The 14429-nt window shown below is 34.3% G+C and overlaps 1 protein-coding gene across 2 annotated transcripts in view; it reads left to right on the top strand.

Moving 5' to 3' along the window:
* Nucleotides 1-7: 7 nt before the first annotated feature.
* The window catches only part of fign (fidgetin), a 51642-nt gene continuing 37220 nt past the window's right edge, over nucleotides 8-14429 (top strand). Inside the window, exon 1 of one of the 2 annotated variants that reach the window (XM_066688001.1) lies at nucleotides 8-207. Coding sequence is in view for 1 of the 2 variants with exons in the window: in XM_066688000.1 (XP_066544097.1) it covers nucleotides 1191-1215 (25 nt within the window). In the remaining variant the exon portion in view is untranslated. Of the gene's footprint in view, nucleotides 208-925; nucleotides 1216-14429 lie in introns of those variants that run through there. The other variant, XM_066688000.1, reaches the window with a different exon arrangement.

Below are 14429 nucleotides of genomic sequence, written 5' to 3'. Positions count from 1 at the left end.
GCAGTGCAGTGGCATGCTGGCTTCTCCAGAGCAGCTGTTTTGGGTTTGAAATTCCAACATGGCAGAGGCTGTAGTCAGTCTTCCCTTCAGAAACTTGGAATGATTTCAAATCACAGGCATCCTCGCTTAACCCGAGCACCCATTCATCAGCAAACACATCGGATCGATGTTACTCTAACCTCCAAGGCTGCCCTGCCACCCATACAGGTAAGACTTTGCATGGCTATCTCTGATATCTGGGCACATTAAAAAAAAAAATACAAATAATAAAAAAAAAATACCGGAGCTATGCTACGGAAGAGCGACCGCTTTATCTTGTAACATGCCCCTTAAACGTGCGTGTGCATCACCCAGAGCCCTGCCTGCAAATCAGAGGGTGCAATTGCACACAAATTGCTTTTAATAAGACTTGCTTTATCAAAGTATTGCAAGGATAGACTCAGCTATGGTTTAGGAAAAAAAAAAAAAAAAGGGAAAAGATCCACATGCGTATTTCCTTCATGATTCCAGGCTTTGCAACAAAATAAGAAAGTGAGAGTTGGGTGGGGTTTGAATTGTTTCAAACTAACTTTTTTTTCGCAAGGGGAAGTTGATGTAAGTAACGTTGTTTGGAGAGAAAAAAAAAAAGTTGCTGTGATCTCTGCAGGCGTAAAGCTGGTAAATAAATACAATGTCATTGGTCTCTCGTAGTGGGGGCAATTGCACAGGCACATCATCTATTTTTAAAGTAGGGGGGGGGGGCAGCAGGGTGGGTGTATCGTTTCCTCGGAAAGCCAGGGAAAATGTGTATTTTTAATGGCATCTCCAATCCTCTGATCCTATGCCTGCCCTCCCCGGAGCTCTTGCTAGTTTCATCGAGAGCGAGTGAAATTGACATGGACTTGCATTCTTGGTCATGTGCTTGTTTTTTTTTTTTTTTTTTTTTCCTCCTTCTTTCTTTCTTCAGTTGTTATCCAAGAGAGCTTTTGTTGGTGTTGCTTTCCCCTTAATTATATGCATGTAGGTTAAATGAATACCTGACGAAAAGGGCCCACGTTTCGAGGCAGTGAAATCCGAGAGCTGAGAGGAAAAGTGGCTTTAATGAAAAGCAACCTTTGGAATTCCTGCTTGTGAAAATTCCGATTCAGCTCTTTTTTTTTTTCTTTTTTCTTTTTTTTGTGTGTGTTTTTTTGTTGTTATTGCAGCAAGAAATGATCAGTAGCACCAGTTTTTATGGTATGTCAATTTTGGGATCTACTTTTATTCTAGAAAAATAAATAGTCTCTTTATGTATGTCGTTAGGTCTGCTTTATATGCATGCTTTATATATAAATATCATATATATAATTTCTTGAATTGTGTGTGTGTGTGTGTGCGTGTGCGTGTGCATTTGTTTGTATGTACGTAGGATATGTATGTTTGTGTGTAATATGTGTGTGTGTGTATATATATATATAATGTGTGTATTGGATATATCATATCAATGTTCTACTATATGCCTGCGTATAAGTTTCTTTTATACTTAATTTATGCCTATGATATTTAGAGGAAACTTGCTAACTTTAAATCCTGTTTATGCAGATGTGTGTATTCACGGTTTAACTTCACTTTTTTGGGGGAAGAGCAACTCAAAATAGATATCGTAAATATAGTATATATACCATAACGCATTTGCATGCTGCTTCATTGAAATTAGTTGTGCATATTCCACTGCTTTATTGAATGCATGCATCGTTGGGAGTTTGAATTCAGTTGCATTTTTGCAGTGTGTGTTTTGTCTTGCTGTTGTCAATGCGCATTATAACAGCACGAGTGTTTTTATCGGTTTGCATCTAAAATAGTTGTAGGGTATAAAAACAATCATGTTGCAGTAGTATTTTCTAATATACCTGCACAAACCACTTTCCTGTCCTTGCATCACAGATAATAAATACCTGATTTGATGGAGATATATATATATATATATTTTTTTGCATTTGAAGTCAAAGGCAGCCTGGGTGTAGATGTTTGTTTGCGATGCACATAATTTGAAGGGAGAGATGTTTTAGGAATGAGAGCAGAGCCGGTCTGGGGAATGTGATTATACCAGATGGGAGATTTCCCCGTCCCCATGTTAAAGCTCTCATATATATTCAGAGCAGATTGGGCTGCTTGCTTCTGATGAGCAGGATATCGCATTTATAAATTTTAAATCGGGGGCAGGAAGGAGTGCTAAGATCTGGTTATTTGATGGGGAAAATGTTTTGCTCTGATTGATGCTCATTAATAGTGTGATTGGATCAAATGAACGTGATGGGATTACAGTAGATGGATGCGTATATATATATATATATATAGTTAGATGTGTGTATGTGTGTGTATATATATAATGTTTTTCTTCATTGTGTTTATTGATACTAAGTGCGAATGTATATACACATCTAGGAAAGCAATGCAACCCCCCCAAGCATTTGTTTTTATATATAATATAGTATATCATAATATTACACAAAGTTAACAGCATTGTCAATATGGAGTTTGCATTAATTGGCGCCAATCATTGATCTCGACCCTGAAATGCGAGGTATACTAGTTATGTAGTTAAAGTAAAGGCGATTCTTATGCTTTTTATTTTGTCTGACTTATGCTATTATGCAAGGATGTTCTCTCAGACACGTCTTTGTCATTGCATGCTTAATTTACTTCTTGCAAACCGTTTGAAAGTATAATTTATTGGCATTATCAGATCAGTCATTAGTGCACTATTTAAGCAACATCCATTATTTCATTGTTGCAACTTGATGTTGATGTTTCACAATTTGCTTTTGTTTCCCCGAGATTATTTAGACTAGCTGAACAATGTTAACTCGCATCTCTTTGATTTCTATTCATATAATAAGTGATTATGTAGATCATGACACGACATATATAAATAAATATGAAGTTTATTTCTGGAGCAGTGTTACTCTTTTTATTGGATTGGGTTAACATGTCTAAAGGTGCTCATCTGCTTTGACCTTACCAGCAAAGGATTTGGGAAGTTTTGAATCTTATTGTTTTTAATGCCTTACTCGTTTATAGTAATTACATTTATGAGCAAGGAAGTGCAAAGAATATTGATGTGATAAAAACTTATTACACAGTTGTTGGTATTTGTAGACAAAGGAAAACGATTATTAAAGCAACAGAACAAGCCACGTTGAAATAAAAGTAAATATATTTTGTGTAAAACTAAATATCTGCACTGCTTTGTCTTACCTCTGTATATAAGGATCTTCTAAACTTAATAATAAGTGTGAAGTGACCTCTCAGTGCCATGCAGTGCACATGTGATGCATAGCAAAGATCGTATGAAATATGAGCCAGTTCAGTGTTAAGTAAACATGCTATTAATTTATGAGGTGAGATAGGTATTATTATTTTTTAAGTACCTGGGTTTATATATGTTAATTATATTGAACTCTTGTACTTTTTTTTTTTTTTAAGAAAAGGTTATAACTGTGTTCTTAATTACTGACACAAATGAATGCACACTGTATTAACTGAGGACTTGTTTGATTCCTGTATACTCACTAAGATTTTGCACATCTCTAGGTGTGAAATAGACTTAAATGTTGACTTTTGCTCATAAGCAGAATTGATTTGAATACTTTAATGTGCTCAGAACTAAAATGATTTGTCCTAAAAAACAAAACACTCGTATTCCATCTGCATTTTAAATTTGTTATTTAGCCGAAAGTGATGATAAACAGTTTTGAGCTCAAGTATGTTTTCATACCTCTTCAAGAATAACAACAGTGAACATACATTATTCAGGAGAAATCAGACAAATGTTTCATTTTTATCTTTGGATAATTTCCAGTTGATTTAAGTACCTCAGAATATTTTATATGAGACATGTGAATGCAGTAATCCATTCTCTAGATTAGCCCTCTCAAAAATAAAAATAAAAACCTAATCTTAATTTATAAAATGTGATAAGTTTATATTTACATTTTTCAGTGCAAATCAATACTAAACTACTAAAACGATAAAGGCTATATAATGGATAAATCCAGCATTAACTTATTTTCATGGACGGTTCATCTATGGTCCAGTGTTCCTAATGCTTATTTTTTAACATCTATCAAAACATGAACTAAAGAATTTAACACCGAGACCTTTATGCTGTGGAAACTATCTGTCGAAATCCTAAGTAGGGGATATCAATGACAAATGTTTCAAAAAAATATTACTTTACTTACTAATCTCTGTTATAAATAGTTACAAAATATGCTTTCCTCTGACAACCTTGTAACCTGTCAGCCAAGTTTCCCAAATAAACTATCTAGTTTCTTTCTTTAATAACTGCAGTTGTGAACAGTGTAATTTTTTTTTAGTTTTTCTGTTATAGTATTATTTGTATTTTGTCTGTATTGAATGTGATTTGAATTCCATTTCATGAAATTATTTTACATTGTCTGCCAATGTAGAAAATGTGAATTTAAACACTTAATGAGCATTCTTATGAATACGAGATGTGTTACATTCTCTCTATTTTTGACTGTTGTTCTTAACAGTATTAATAAACAAATCTAATATCCTCTTTAAAAATATTTTAATTCAGAATAATGATGGTAATGTTTTGATCTGAGGTACAGATGTATTTACAATACGTATATATTTTTCATATAGAATTGTGCTTATAGAATACAATTGATTGTTGTAAATATATTTATTAGGAACAAACAGTATGCAACATTCATTGGACAGCAATCATTCGATGTGCCTAGATGTAGTTTGGGAAATAAATTGCAGGCGTACATATAAAAAGCTGTAACCTAACAGATAGGTTACTAAATGTTAAGTATATGTTAGTTTAAATTCCCGTATTATTGGGAGAAATCTTTGTTAGTCCTGGTTTCACCTACAGCTCTCCCAATAAGCATGTAAAATGACTTGACAGCTCAGTTTATTTGTGATTGTGCAGCACTTATGATAGCAATCTGAGCTTTGAGGTTGACATAAAGCCTCAGTTGAGTTTTTGTGGTGTGTTCGATGACAGTTGCTGACCCCTCCCCCTTTCACTACTCTCTTTACTTGATGTCTACCATGTTGACATGTGGAGTGGAACATTTAGTCCGATAGCTAGATAAACAGGGCTTCGGAGGTGAAATAATAAGCTATCTTGGAGACAGATGAAGATCCTAAAGATTTTAATGCAAAGGGAGAAGTATGTAAAGTTTTTCTTGTATTTTTGGAACAACTTTGTTTTATTCTTGAATCTGTGTATACACTTTTGATATTATTCCCCAGTGCTTTTGACTTAATATATATTTTTGTTTGTTTGTTATTCCTTTTGATATGAGGAGAGTAAGTCAAACTGAAGTTGATTAAATCCTTAGGTCATTTTCCACTATAAATAAAAGTGAAAATTCTGTCTTGATTGTAATGGAAGAAATTACATTTGTCAAATGTAGGTGTGTGCTTTTGCACATTTTTATTTATTTATTATTTCTTCACATATCATCTTTCTAGTGGCATTTTGATAACTGTTTATATCCCCTTTCTGCATTGCAGAAACTACAGCTTACAATATCTTAATGTCTGTAATAACATGCATGAGCTGCATGCAGGTATGAGATTAGCATTTCAGTAATGGGTGGGAGAAAGATGAGACAAAACAAGCAAACGCAGCTTCATCTGTTGCATAAAGCTTACAGTGTGGTGCAAAGCAAGAACAATACTTTTTGGTTTAATTTGACAGGAATGTCATAATCATTGTCTGAATGATGGCACAACACAAAGAGATACACGTGTAGTTTTGTGCTTTAATATTTCATTTACTGCAGTTTATCCAGTGTTTGTCGTAATAGTTGCTGATGTTTGAATGTACAGGCGCATCCCTTGTGCATTATGTTGTAAAGTTGAATATTGGGCGTCTTGCAACATGCATGATGAAGTGGTTGTAGCCAATAATTGAATACATTCATTATTATTTTAAAGTAATATGTATTTCACTGAAACCACTCTCCACATTAAAATGAAACTAATTAGAAAATATTTATAATATGAATCCATGCATACACCAATAACATGTATGAACGTATTGTAAGTGACTATATTACCAGAGTCTTTCATGCATCATATTTTATTTCGGTGGCTTTTGTACTTACTGACCAAACAGATCTTTTTTTTTTTCCTCTCTTCCCAGTCTTGTTCAGTGTTTATTTACAAACTGAAACAATTTGGAGTAATACCAGACAGGAACTGTGAAGAAGCCCCAGTAGGCTGAGGATCAATTTTGATTTCAGAAGAATGTTCAGACATCTTATTGTTTAGCGGTGACTGTGATATGGTTAAATAATGAATTAGATGGTAATCCATCAAACAGCATGTGCATTTTACAATGGTTGAACATTTTCAGCTTTCTATTTAATGTTTGTGTATATATTTACATCTTAGTTTGCGATGATATAATGATGTCTTACTTTGTTCTTTACCATATTGTCTTATGCTGAACAATGACATTTTTAAGACGGCTCACTACCATATTACACTACAGTATATCCCTTATTTGTAAACATTTTAATACTGTGAGTGTACATAGTTTCATATTGCATATTTAAGTACTAGTTATTGCACAGATTAATGTATTCCTGTTTTTTTTTTTTAAGTTTTTTACATTTTTACAATAATAAGGAGAAAACAAGTGGTGTACATCAATGTTCATTTAACATTAGGACTACGTATGTCCATACTAAATTGCAATAATCAATATTGTCTTAGAGCTATAATAATTATTTGTAGGGTTAGCCCACTTTTTCTTCAGTGTGCTTGATTTTAGTTGAGAGTACAATGTGGGTATATGATAAATTACATTTAACTATTGCTAACAAAAGGCTATTTCAAATACATTCATACACAATTGTCGTATAATATACTGCATAATAAAATCCAAATGTCTTTCAGAAGTAAATCAATGGAAATCATAGTAATAGAAGTGCTGGCCACAGGGATAGTCATTGACTTATATACTGTGTCATATATAGTGACTTCCAAGACATTGACATAAAAGCAAGCAGTGGAGAGATTTGGCGGCTTCCCGTCTGATGGAATTATAATTATGTAGTAAGATCTTATCACTGTCTGTGCTGTATCTTCACCTTCTGAGATTTTTTGTTTGCCTAATTGGCATTCCTGGTGATGTTATCCATAATGTACATAATGTGTCATTTTTTTAATCCAGCTTCATGTTTTAATAGCTCCTGACAAAGGGATAATGAAGAGGATAATTATAATCATTGAAAACATTCTACATTATGGTTTTGGGTTGTGACACGTGTTTTGACAAACCGACACAGTAATTTGGTTCTGCTTCCTGTATACTTATTTATTTATATTTCGTTTCCTCAGTGACACTTGAAAAGACTGTATATTCCAGGTTTGTGTAAAAGGGGGGACAACGCAAGTCCTCTGGGGATTATATAAATAAATTAGAATGACAGTATTTATCACATTTTAATGTTGTGCATTAAAGAAACCTTCCAACTAACTAAAGTTACTTATTGGATAACACCCCTGGGAGAATAGTGGAGCTGTTTAAGTAGATGAATCATTCAACTGTACAGATGGATACATTTGTCAGTCTCTGTTACAGATATTATTCATTCTCATATCTCCAGTCTTGACAAAGCTGAGCTCAAATGAAATCAACACAAGGTTGTCATCTTTAAGCAAATATGTTAAGTGTTGTCTTTTGTGCTTTCCATTTGAAAGCAAGGGGGACCCAAGGGAGCCAGACTCATGCAAATAGAACAAATCCCATTTCTTCTGTGAGTGCTGTTTTCCCCTCTCTCTCTTCCCTTATGGCAGCTGGCTATGTTATCTTTGTGTGTTTCTCTGTGCGCTGACAATTCTTTCAGTGATCTAAGTTAGGGCGCATTAGAAAGTGGAAGCAGCTGTCTGTTGCTATACTGAGAGACGTGTTTGCTCTACTGCAAAGATGAAGGACCATGAATCCTTGACATACCCCCCCCCCCTCACCACCACCCACCCGCCTCCCCCTTTCCACCATCTCATTTAGACGCAGAGACTGTCTGCTTAGACAGTTTTTTTGTTCTGACTGACAGCATATGGCATAGACATTTTTTTTTAAATGCATATATGTCCATTATCCATGCCTGCGTAAGGCTCCTGTATACCCTTCATGTGTCTCTTTGCTTACTGTCCTGCTTTCTGATGTATGGCTCCCACTTCTAGAATGGCCCAGCATTTTTTTTTCTTCTAGGCGCACATATATATATGTGCAAACTTATCTATGCAATTTTATCTATTCTTCTAAAAAAAAAAATATATATATATGACTCATTTGAGTTTCTTCCCTCCTGTATTGGCAGTTGAATATTCTGCTTAGTCACTACACTACCTTCAGTAAATTGAAAACCAGTTTTGATCTGATATAATACATGTTATCCAACTAAGGAGCCAGTGTTTTGTCTGTATGGAAAGGTCTATCATCATTATTTCATTTCACTGAAATTAAATGGCATGCATATACAAGGGAAAATGGTTTACATCAATTGTTTACAGCTTGATAATATTTATCCCCTCAGTACCAAGTTATCCAAGGACAGTACCAAGTTGCAAATAGACTGAATTACAACACAGGTGTGAACTAGTCACAACGAATACCACCTTCAATAGAGACCTGCTGAGGGCATTTATTTTCCAGTGAAACTCCAAAAACCATTTGATGTATTTACTGGATTATACGTGTATATATTTTCAATGGGGTTACAACATCTGCCTAACTATATATTTTTGATGTTTATTTTTAGTTGCTTCCCCTTGTGCGCCATATATCTGTAGAGCATAACTTAACCATGCACGGTATTTCCTTCAGAGGCATAAAGAAATGTGGCCAGTCCCCAAAGTTTGTGTGACTGTGTTGTGAATTATCAGAAACTAAAATATTGCCCTTTCATGTCTTGCTATAAGGATATGACATTAGAGAGATTTTGAAAATGATTAAAACCTAAACATCGTATATGTCAAATGTAAAGTTAAAGAATTAAATAACATTCACACACCAGCTTCAGTAGAGAGCCTCTTTCTATGTATTTAATTGTCTGGACTGAATCTGTAGATCTGCTTTTTCAAATGTCTGTAAATAAAATAAGGATTGTACTTATCTGTGTATTTGCAAAAATACAGATGAAAATGTCCATATTGTACACATGTTTTAATATTGTAGTTAACATCAAAGCATTTCAGCAGACTTAAACATGCTTTGTCATATCACATTTGCTGATTTTAAGTACTTGATATTTAACTTCTAGTACAATCATTTTTGTCTCTGAATTTTGCTTTGCTGTTTGGAACTTTAAATTCAACCATGTACATAATGCAGATAATTTCAAGGGTGTGAAAATAATAGCTCTGTGTGTGCAAACGTCTGCAATTTCACATAATACACTAATTTTTCCACCGTCTAACTATTAAAGAGGAGAAGCAGCTATAGGCCTACTGGGGATTGGTTAGAATAGTCAATCCCCTCGTGTACAAAACTAGGTTTAGCAGTAATGCTTTTAATCTGGACTTCTAGAGGATTCATGAGCATTCATAGATTTGCTTCAGTAATTATCATACCCCAAGTGGCAACGAGAGAGACGTTTGCCTAAAAAACTGATGTCTTCATTACACTGTTTACATTTTAATTAGACGCACTAAACTTTTGATTCTTCATGACCATTATAATAGGGTATTTTTGCTTTAGTTATAGGCAAACCTAGGCTAAATGTTGTATGTACAGTATATATTTCAGTCAGGCAAAATGCTTTATTTTTCTGACAACTGTGTGTTGTAATGAAAAGGTTTTTTTTGTTTTGTTTTTTTAATCAAATTTTGATGTAAATTGCATTGAGATGAAAATAATTATTTTACATGTGTTACTCAATGACCTTTCATACAAGACTAACTGCTTTAAATCTGCCATCGCTTTGCCTCATGGAACGCAGTACTAAATGTTTTTCAGAGAATAATGACTAAAGGTAGAAATGATTTGTGAATTGAATGTAAGTGGCAGCTGTAATAGAAAAGCCATGATGTGAAGATCTAAAAAGCAAGGATGTTTCATTATTTGTGTTTAACTTATTCAAAAGGTCTGTGGAGAGACACACTCAGCTTGGCAAGAATAAGCTTTAGGTACTTAATGTGGCAAATAAAACTTTTTTTATGAATTGAAAATGTCTCTGAGCTCAATAGGTTTTCCACGATTCAAATGTGTGGCTGTTAAAATGTTAGTGTTTGTGCCGATCATTTTGGAAAAGTACACACGTTTGCTAATTGGGATTAGAGTTTATGCATTCTTAATTCTTTCACAAATCACAAATTAAATACAGCCTTGAAAGGGAAAAAGACAGACACAAAGGTTTTGTTAGTTCCTTATTTTAATTGAGTTTGAAAACTAAGAGATGTCCTATTGATTTTAATATGATGCACATCTTCAACTGCTTTGGCCCGAAAAAAAATGTCTTTTAAGCTTTGGTCTGTATTGAAATTCAACATGTGTGTGGACAATGCTCTGCACTGTATTGTTCCAAGACGGCCTGAGAAACTGGTGGTCTTGGTAGCCCTAGGACCCAGACCTGGTGCAAGCCTGTTATTGACCAGGAATGGTACAGTATAAAGGGAATCTCTTATGGTACTGGGGGCTTTTAGCAGCCCCCTTCTCCCTGGGACCCATTCCACTCTTCCCCTCTGCCCACTGCCTAATTCTAGTCTTGCGTAATCTTTTTAATTGCTTTTGGAACACTAATCTTCCTTTCAAGGACTTTGAAACTTAAGTGTTTGAAGTTACAAAAAAATGTACAGGTTCAGCATTTTTAATGGAATCAAAACTTCAATCGTTTTTTATTTTTTATTTTTTTCACTAAATGGTAAATTTTAAATTTTAAAACAGATAAAGAAAGCAGCTCTTTCCCTCTCCTCACCCCCTCCTGAAATGATTTCCTGATTTTCACGTTTTATAAGATTTCCATAGTTTAACAGGTTAAATGCACGGAAGACCTGTTAAAACATACTTGTCCTGAGAAAAGACCATCTATTAAGATCATAATGGAAGTTAATACCGCTTAACTAGTGCATTGCGTTGATAATTGAGACTTTATAGTTTTAATTAAAATATTGAAATTAGTGTCCTGGTAAAACAGTGTATTGAAATGCAGAGCCACTTGTATTCTTTCATAGAATATGAAAACAAAAGCTTAAAGCCTCTGGATACATTTCTTGAAAATCCTTCTGGAACAAAGCATGAGTGTTCCTCTGCCAATTATGTTTGAATTGATATTATTTTGATGTGCCACTAAGAATACATAAAAGAAAGTTTGATCTTAATTAGAACAATCATGTGTGATGTTTCATATCTGTACCCCTTGCTCAATTCCGAATGCTTCATTCATCCCAGCCACAGACACTGTTGGTTAGAAAGGTTGGCTGCCTGCCAGGGATCGACTGAAAAACCTTGGCTACCTGAGAGCTTATCAGTCTGTGGGCTGTTTAAAAAAAAAAAAAGAAAAAAAATGTGACAAAAAAAATGTTGGTAAACTGCCATGGAGGTTTAAGGCTGCTAGAATAAGGGGCTGTGTAATCAGATTGTAAACTGGAGCTTGTGCAGTTCTGTATGGGAAGCATCTGCCTGTTGGATCCGCAGAGACGTGGTGGGAAGTGGCTGTGTTGACTGCTGCATTAGCAATCAGCTGGTTTTTGTTGTAGGAACTGAGGTGGCTGGAAAGAGCCAGTGCTAATGATGGTATGTAACACAATTATAATATCTTTAAGCAAAGCCAGTTTGAGCTTGTGCTTTTCTGCTAACTTCAATGCTATTATATAGCCGTTAAAACCATTCTTTACAAACCTGTGCATTTTTTAAATAAGTATTGTGATGTGTCACATATTGCATGTTATTTTTTTAATTCCTTTTGGGGGTGTTTAGCGCTGCAGTGTTAAAGGATTAAGTCATTCAAAGCTTTTCAATCACACATTACATTAGGATAGTTATTGTCTATTGTGATTTTTTTTTTTCCTCTCTCTCGGTGCAGTTACTGTAAAGGTACATTTTAGCTACAGCTTAAACTACAGAATACCAACAGCCTTTCAGAACTACTTCTTATGTTATTGAACCATACTCATGCTAAGTGACTTCCATAGGTATCTTAATTAAATGTACTTTGAATCGTCTTTTAAGCTTTCAAGCATTGATGCTTGAAGTCATCTGAGACATTCCATATTTGAAGATACTTCTTTGAAGCAGACTTAAGATTTCTTGTTCTTTGGTTATCATTTGTGGAGTGTAGGCTTACCTGCATAATCCAATGTTCAAGCTGAAAAGATAAACCTGGTGATTTATGTTTCTTTACCTTTTTGTTACAGCAGTTATCAAATAACTTGTTACAGTTGTTTGTTGTTGTGAATTTCATTAACATTCTGGTCACTTTTTATAATTCTTTGACTGCTACACGTTCTCCTTTTACAGGACATAGTATAGTCAAATGAACTTTATAAATGGGCTATAGGAAAAATGCATCTCAATATTTGTTTGTATTGATGTGTGTGCGTAAACTTATAAACCAAACTTGTTTTACTGGGGTAATGTTTTGCAATTTTAAAGATTCACTTTTGAGAATTGATGGTGACACATTACAGGATTGTTTGGGTGTTTCGAATGTTGACACATTTGAATTTAACATATTAAATGTGTACAAGTTTTTGTCATATGTAATATAAAATATATATTATACAAATTCCACACAGTGTATCCAAAATGGAAAACAGACAGGAAACATTTCTCAAAAACCAAGTAAATCAGTTGAAGGTCATTTTCATTGATCCATCTGGAGCGTCCTGTCCAGTATACTGGACAAAAAACATGAATTATTAATACATTGAGAGAAACATGCATTCTGATGAATATATATACATTTCTCTGAAGAAAGGAAAAAATACAAAGAAAAATAAGAATCTTCTGACATATATTTATATTCTCAAAAAAATTGATGAAAAGGTTTCCTCTTCAAACGGATCAACTTAATGAATTACGAACTTCTTATAATATATATATATATATATAAAAATGTTGTGTGTAAATGATGGCTCCAAATAACTCCAAAGCAGTGCTGTGGTTGATGACTCTAATAATTGCCTCTGCAATACTAAAAAGAGGGGCACTCATTGGCATTCAAGGGCATATAGGATTTCTGTGCCTAGTTACTTTCCTGAGTGGTATTCATCACATGGTGAATTTAGTGTTTTCTACTGTTTTGCAGTGTCATTAGAGGAAGACATTTTTATATTACATATTTTCTTGTAGGTCCTTTTGCATGTTATTTATGTTTTATTAATGAAATAATGCTTGTATCCGTGGCAGACCATAACTGTTTTGAAATGACTGTTTTCTGGAGTAAACCTACATTAGAATTGTCTTCCAATTCACAACATGGTATATAAGTAGTACACTAGCAACATTAAATCTGTAACATTCCCAACCATTATTAAGAATTCAGGCATGGTTTACATGCAAAAACTAACAATGTAGCACCTTCTTTGCCTGACTATTATGGTCACCCATGTCAGCAATTTGTTTCAACATGACATTTTATTAGAAGAAGATCTTCTTACAAATGGCCACAGTCTAAGATAGCTTTTTCATATCACTATCATAAACTAAAAATACTATGCTAGCAAATGTAGGCTATATTTTTTTTAAATGAAGATGAATGCTAATTCAATTGAACACTGCAGTTTATAAACCCATAAAGGTATTTTGTTTTCATAATTTTAAATATTTTTACTGGTAATTATTATTACTTCAGTGATATGGATACGATTGGTTAAACAGTTATATTGCTTGTCCTGGCTTTTTTTTTTTTCAGTCCACTTGCACAGAACTGTGTTCTGTACGTCTTTCCCATCCTCTTAATCAGTCACATGAGTGGCCAGTGGGCCAGCAGTCCCAGACTTCTTGGACTTCTCAAATGTTTAATTATTTTATGTGGGCGATTCCAGCATTTCTCTTATCGTCATTATTTTTCTTCCTCTTCATTGGCATGATTTGCCAGGTGACTGACCAGTTGTAATCTGAATCAAACCTGAAACTGTAGTTAAAAAGAAAAAAGCTCAAATGTTTGTTTAGCTGAGATGACAGGCGAGCGAGTGTACAGATTTCAGCACTGTGGTGATATATTCTACATTTAATGCATGCAACTTTGTTCCTGTGGTAAGTCGTCCGTCATGATCAGAGTTGTGCATGTAAGCGGTTAACCGGGTGATATTTTGCTTTGTATAATCACAAGTGGTCAGAGTGGAGCTCACACAATATTTCCCCCACCCTAGAATAGTTGGTGGAAGGGAATACGTCATGAGGTAGCCTACTCAATGAAGTAGGCATTTACACACATCCTGTTGCATGTAGTTACACTAGTTCATTCTTTCTT

This window comes from Amia ocellicauda, chromosome 16 (assembly GCF_036373705.1).
Source record: "Amia ocellicauda isolate fAmiCal2 chromosome 16, fAmiCal2.hap1, whole genome shotgun sequence".
Classification (NCBI taxonomy): domain Eukaryota; kingdom Metazoa; phylum Chordata; class Actinopteri; order Amiiformes; family Amiidae; genus Amia; species Amia ocellicauda.
The sequence above is the reverse complement of the archived record's forward strand: the minus strand, read 5'-3'. Positions and strand labels throughout refer to the sequence as shown.